The 6,996-nt window shown below is 52.8% G+C and overlaps 2 protein-coding genes across 2 annotated transcripts in view; both read right to left on the reverse strand.

Moving 5' to 3' along the window:
* Positions 1-6,996, reverse strand: part of LOC118225964 (tripartite motif-containing protein 16-like) — an 890,716-nt gene that overhangs the window by 632,438 nt on the left and 251,282 nt on the right. The gene's annotated exons all lie outside the window — the stretch shown is intronic.
* The window catches only part of palld (palladin, cytoskeletal associated protein), a 67,691-nt gene that overhangs the window by 14,243 nt on the left and 46,452 nt on the right, over positions 1-6,996 (reverse strand). The window contains 2 exon segments of the mRNA XM_035415063.1: positions 2,391-2,514; positions 2,517-3,046. Coding sequence (XP_035270954.1) covers positions 2,391-2,514; positions 2,517-3,046 — 654 coding nt within the window.

The raw sequence follows: 6,996 nt of genomic DNA on the forward strand, positions 1-6,996 counted from the left end.
CAGAATTCCAGAATTGTCCTGCTGCTCTCTGGATGTTCTACTGTGTGTATGTGTGTGTGTATTTGCGTATGTGTAGTGCATGTGCAGTGCGTTTGTTTGCGCTTGTGTAGCGTGTGTGTGTGTGTGTGTGTGTTTGTGTGAGTGTGTGTGTGTGTTTGTGTGAGTGTGTGTGTGTGTGTGTGTGTGAGTGTGTGTGTGTGTGTGTGTGTTTGTGTGAGTGTGTGTGTGTGTGTACTCAGGCTGTTCTGAATCTTGTTTGGCTGTGTAAAGGACGCATTGCTGACTCCTGTTTGTAAAGGGGTTCCACACACAGCCTTATCTGCAGGCCCATTGGCAGGAATGTTGGGAACCTCAGGAATGTGAAAATGAGCGGTGGAGTTGGAGAGCCCTGATGAAGGCCAACATGGGCAGGATTCCCCGGCTTAGGAGTGAACATCCCCTCAGAGAGAGTGCAAACAACCAGGCACGCTCTGATACAAGCACAGGGCAGAGCCCCTACTGCTCCCCCAAACCAAACACACACTCCTGCTCCCCCAAACCAAACACACATTCCTGCTCCCCCAAACCAAACACACACTCCTGCTCCCCCAAACCAAACACACACTCCTGCTCCCCCAAACCAAACACGCACTACTGCTCCCCCAAACCAAACACACACTCCTCCTCCCCCAAACCAAACACGCACTACTGCTCCCCCAAACCAAACACACACTCCTGCTCCCCCAAACCAAACACACACTCCTCCTCCCCCAAACCAAACACGCACTACTGCTCCCCCAAACCAAACACACACTCCTGCTCCCCCAAACCAAACACACACTCCTGCTCCCCCAAACCAAACACACACTCCTCCTCCCCCAAACCAAACACGCACTACTGCTCCCCCAAACCAAACACGCACTACTGCTCCCCCAAACCAAACACACACTCCTGCTCCCCCAAACCAAACACACACTCCTGCTCCCCCAAACCAAACACACACTACTGCTCCCCCAAACCAAACACACACTCCTGCTCCCCCAAACCAAACACACACTACTGCTCCCCCAAACCAAACACACAGAGCAGCGCCCCTACTGCTCCCCCAAACCAAACACACACTCCTGCTCCCCCAAACCAAACACACACTACTGCTCCCCCAAACCAAACACACACTCCTGCTCCCCCAAACCAAACACACACTACTGCTCCCCCAAACCAAACACACACTGCTGCTCCCCCAAACCAAACACACAGAGCAGCGCTCCCAAACCAAACACACACTGCTGCCCCGACACAAGCACAAAGCAATTTCAATGTTTGTTTTTGTTTGGGCTGTTGCTGTGGGATACACAATTTGAATGTAACTGTTAAAGAGAAAGCAGATGCTCAGAATGAGACTGTCCCTGGTGCCAGCCTCATAGCCCAATGCAGCCCTGTAATCATGTTTATGCAACACAGTAATGTGGCCCTCTCTCCCTGCCCTGCAGCCCATACACAGCACACTGGGGCAGGACTGGGGCAGGACTGTCCCATACAGAGCACACTGGGGCAGGACTGTCCTGTACAGAGGACACTGGGGCAGGACTGTCCCATACAGAGGACACTGGGGCAGGACTGTCCCATACAGAGCACACTGGGGCAGGACTGGGGCAGGACTGTCCCATACAGAGCACACTGGGGCAGGACTGTCCCATACAGAGGACACTGGGGCAGGACTGTCCTGTACAGAGGACACTGGGGCAGGACTGTCCCATACAGAGCACACTGGGGCAGGACTGTCCCATACAGAGCACACTACAGCACATGTTCCTCAGCGTGACCTCATGAGCAGTATCATCACACATCAGTAAACAGCGCTCCAGAAGGCCTGAGGTAAGAGCTGCTTTAGCTTCACACTCACCCTGGGAGAGTAAGTCACACACATGAGACCATCCAGCTGTGACACGTATAGCATGAGACCGTCCAGCTGTGACACGTATAGCATGAGACCGTCCAGCTGTGACACGTATAGCATGAGACCGTCCAGCTGTGACACGTATAGCATGAGACCATCCAGCTGTGACTTAATGTAACCTGCTCTCTTTAGTTTGAATGAAATATTTAGTCTGAAGTACGCACAGGAAACTGGTGGCAAATGAGATTAAATCTTAAAGAGCTCAGCTGTAGCTCTATGACCCTTTTTAAAACTGGCAGATTAATAAAGAGACAAGTTAAGAACCATCATCAGTTTAAAGGTACATTCCCATCCAAAGAGACAAAGTGGAGATAAGTTCACTCAACTAATCAGAGGGAGAGTAGGTGATGCTAAGTACATTCTCAACCAATCAGAGGGAGAGTGGGTGATGCTAAGTACATTCTCAACCAATCAGAGGGAGTGTAGTTGTGAGGTGGGGTTGCGGGATACTCACACAGTCCCATTGCCTTTGGGCAGGCCCAGCGCGTTGACAGGTGGAGGCGGAGACTGCGGCAGGACGGAGACCAGGAAGCCAGCAGGGGACTGAGGGGCGGAGCCAAAGGGGTCAGACTGGCAGGTGGGGCAGAGGGCGGGGGAGGGGGCGGGGGCGGAGGGGGGAAGTCCTGGGCGGGGGAGGAGAGGGTGGGGCTGAGGAATGGGGGGGGTGGGGGAGGGAAGGACGGGGACGCTGGAGACTCCTGATTGGTGGTTTTGGGCGGAGCTGGCTGGAAGGGTGGCAAGGTGACTTTGCTGAAGGCCTTGTGAGGGGTGGGGGGCGAGAGGGGGGAGGGCAGCCCGGAGCCGGAGGAGCCCGAGGACTGGCTGGTGTACCCCCCAGCAGGGGCGGCAGGGCTCTGGGCAGCGATAAACTGCTTGGGACGGGCGTAGTTGAAGGTGCTGGCGGTCTGCATGGTGCTGGGCGAGCTTGTGGGGAGCGGAGCTTGCTCACTGTTCTCCAGCTCCTGGAAGGATGGTGGAGGGGGGAGAGGAGGAGATGGGGGCGGTACTTCCTCCTGCTGCAGCTGCTGCTCCTGAGGAGGGGGCGGGACTTCCTGTTCCTGCTGCTCCAGGAGGATCTGAGCCTGCAGCTGCTTCAGTTGATCTGCACTGCTGTAGAGAGAGAACACCAACCGTTACACACACACTACGCACACACACTACACACACACACTGCACACACAATCGACAGGAGACTCGGAGATCTCTGATACAGAGCCGTGTTAATTGAGGGAAAGTGTTGGGGTGTTTGGGTGCAGTGTTGGCGTTGGAGCTGTGCAGTACAGCATGTTCTCCTGTAGCACCCTACACACTCAGTCCTCTGAGTCTCCAAAACAAACCTGCCGAAATGCAAAGAATGAGCAGAATCTCCCCTCCAGGTTCTGCAGACATCAGTTTCCATAGTGACTGGATTCCACCTGCACATGCACTCTACAACCACATGGCATGCGTACCGCTCAACGCTACAGCAACACTGCACTAACGCTTTGAGAAGGTTGGGGAAGCCCTACTGAGCAAGTACAGTGTGAGGCTTAGTTTGGGTTACTGGCTGGTCCTGTGCTCTCACTGAACACAGAGACTCATCCTACTCTCTCCAACACTGAACACAGACTCCTCCCACTCTCTCTAACACTGAGCACAGACTCCTCCCACTCTCCCTAACACTGAACACAGACTCCTCCCACTCTCTCTAACACTGAGCACAGACTCCTCCCACTCTCCCTAACACTGAACACAGACTCCTCCCACTCTCCCTAACAATGTATACACAGACTCCTCCTACTCTCTCTAACACTGAACACAGACTCCACCCACTCTCTCTAACATTGAGCACAGACTCCTCCCACTCTCCCTAACACTGAACACACAGACTCCTCCCACTCTCCCTAACACTGAACACACAGACTCCTCCCACTCTTCCTAACACTGAACACACAGACTCCTCCCACCCTCCCTAACACTGAACACACAGACTCCTCCCACTCTCCCTAACACGGAACACACAGACTCCTCCCACTCTTCCTAACACGGAACACACAGACTCCTCCCACCCTCCCTAACACTGAACACACAGACTCCTCCCACTCTCCCTAACACGGAACACAGCCTCCAGTCACTCTCCCAAACACTGAACACACAGACTCCTCCCACTCTAAAAAATGAACATAGTGAGATTTAAATGGCAGACTAAACACTGTAAAAGTTCACAGATCTGCCCTGTAAAAATGGCGAGGTCTGGTGTCTCTGTGCAGTGTGCACACCTACACAGGCCTCTGGCACATGAAAAGCCCCCAGAACTGAGCTGAGTATGTACAGGACTAACCCCCAAACACACACTCATGAGACAGACCAGCTGGAAATGGGGGGGGGGGGGGGGCGGCGTGTGGAGAGAGATTTATGTACAGCACAGACACACTGTCTGGACACTACTGTGACTCCCTTTCCCCAAACGTCTCCTCTCTGTGTCTGTCTGTCTGCCTGTTACCCTCGCCCTCCCTCTCTCCTCTTTCCTCTCTCTGCTCTTTATGACTGCAAGCGGGCTCATAAAGCAGCGGAAGGAGCAGAGGAATGTCAGAGTTTCAGATAAAGAGTAGAGCACTTCCTGTGAGCGCGAGAGCGGGGAAGGCTGCAGGGTAGCCTGAGAGACACCAGCTCAGTACCTACAGGCCTGTGCCACTGTGTGCTCAGTGCTAACTGCAGGTTAGCCTGAGATACACCAGCTCAGTACCTACAGGCCTGTGCCACTGTGTGCTCAGTGCTAACTGCAGGTTAGCCTGAGATACACCAGCTCAGTACCTACAGGCCTGTGCCACTGTGTGCTCTGTGCCCTACTGCAGGTTAGCCTGAGAGACACCAGCTCAGTACCTACAGGCCTGTGCCACTGCGTGCTCAGTGCTAACTGCAGGTGATCAGCCGTCTCCCTGCCCTTACCCAATCAGCCAGGGGAGTCTCCTTCCTCCTCACCACATCACAGCACCCCTGCTGCGATGATGCGACCATGGGCAAGGCAGGCAGGGAGAATGAGTAACACATGTTCTACCCCACAGTGTAAACAGCTACAGAGCAGCCTGGAAGCAGTACACACACACACACTCACACTCGCACTCGCACTCGCACTCGCACACGCACACGCACACGCACACTCACACTCACACACACACACTCACACTCACACACATACTCACGCACACACTCACGCAAACACACACACACTCACACACACACACACTCACACACTCACACACTCACACACACACACACAGACACAGACACACACACACGCACACACATACTCACGCACACACTCACGCAAACACACACACACGCACACACACACACGCAAACACTCACACACGCACACAGGCACACGCATGCAGTATCACCATGTCCCTGTTATGTCTGCCATGCAGCCAGTTAGCATGCACCAAAGCGGGTTTTTACAGGAAGAGCTTGAGTAAGGCTGCTACATGCCATATTTGGCAGTGCTGTAGGCAGACGCAATGAGCACGCTCAGTCCACCCCCACCCCCCACCACCCCCCGGCCTCCAGGAACACTGCCTACTGCCAGAGCTCAGGACTGCTCAGCGTTCTCAAAAACCTCTCTTAATGGTTTCCATCCCACACAGGCTATCACATTGTATGAACACATATCCTCATTTCCTAAATATATCTGAAATGTTCTCCCTGTGGTGTGTGCGTGCGTGTGTGCATGAGTGTTTGTGTGTGCGCGTGTGTCTGTGCGTGTGTGTGCGCGCGCGTGTGTGTGTGCGTGTTTGTGTGTGCGCGTGTGTGAGTGTGCGTGTGTGTCTGTGCGTGTGTGTGCGCGTGTGAGTGTGTCTGCACGTGTGTGTGTATGTGTGCGCATGTGTGTATGTGCGTGTTTGTGTGCGCGTGTGTGAGTGTGCGTGTGTGTGTGTCTGCGCGTGTGTGTGTGTGCGCATGCGTGAGTGTGCGTGTTTGTGTGTGCGCGTGTGTGTGTGCGCATGTGTGAATGTGCGTGTTTGTGTGTGCGTGTGTGCGCGCGTGTGAGTGTGCGTGTGTGTGTACGTGTTTGTGTGTGCGCGTGTGTGAGTGCGCGTGTGTGAGTGTGCGTGTGTGTGCGTGTGTGTGTTTAGTTGGAATAACTCCTGTGTAAATACAGGACTGGTTTAACAGGGCTGACATCATTCTTCCTTAAAAGGGAATCTTTCTCTAAATAGAAAGGCTGCCTTCTAACAAACAGGCTCATTCATTACAGGCAAAACTGCACCTCTCTCTCTCTCCCCCTCTCTCTCTCTCTCACTCACTCTATCCCTCTCTCTCTCTCTCAATCTCAGTCTCTCATTTCCACTGTCCCCCTCTTTCTCTATCTTTCTATCGCCCTCTCTCTCCCCCTTTTTCTCTTAATCTCTCATTTCCACTCTCCCTCTCTCTTAATCTCTCATTTCCAGTCTCCCCCTCTCTTTCTCTATCTCCCCCTCTCTCATTTATTCCAACACTCTTTCTCCATAACTTTTTTATTCTTTGTCTCTCCCCCCCTTGTGCTCATATCTCTGTCAGAAGATTAATCTGCCAGCACTGTACTGATGCATCCTTTTTAAATCTTTAAAATCTTTAAAAATATTTCTTTTAAATGTCATTTTTAGTTCATGAGCTTTGCCAGATATTACTCAGTTGTTAAATATGAACACAAAGGGCAAGATGCTCTGATCTGATTGGGCCAGGATATGTAGTCTCACATACCAGCACTACTCTCACTCAACACTGAACACACAGAATCAGAACCACACCACCCACTGAACACACAGAATCAGAACCACACCACCCACTGAACACACAGAATCAGAACCACACCACCCACTGAACACAGAATCAGAACCACACCACCCACTGAACACAGAATCAGAACCACACCACCCACTGAGCACACAGAATCAGAACCACACCACCCACTAAGCACACAGAATCAGAACCACACCACCCACTGAACACAGAATCAGAACCACACCACCCACTAAGCACACAGAATCAGAACCACACCACCCACTGAGCACACAGAATCAGAACCACACCACCCACTAAGC

Source organism: Anguilla anguilla, chromosome 4 (genome assembly GCF_013347855.1).
Source record: "Anguilla anguilla isolate fAngAng1 chromosome 4, fAngAng1.pri, whole genome shotgun sequence".
In the NCBI taxonomy this organism is placed as follows: domain Eukaryota; kingdom Metazoa; phylum Chordata; class Actinopteri; order Anguilliformes; family Anguillidae; genus Anguilla; species Anguilla anguilla.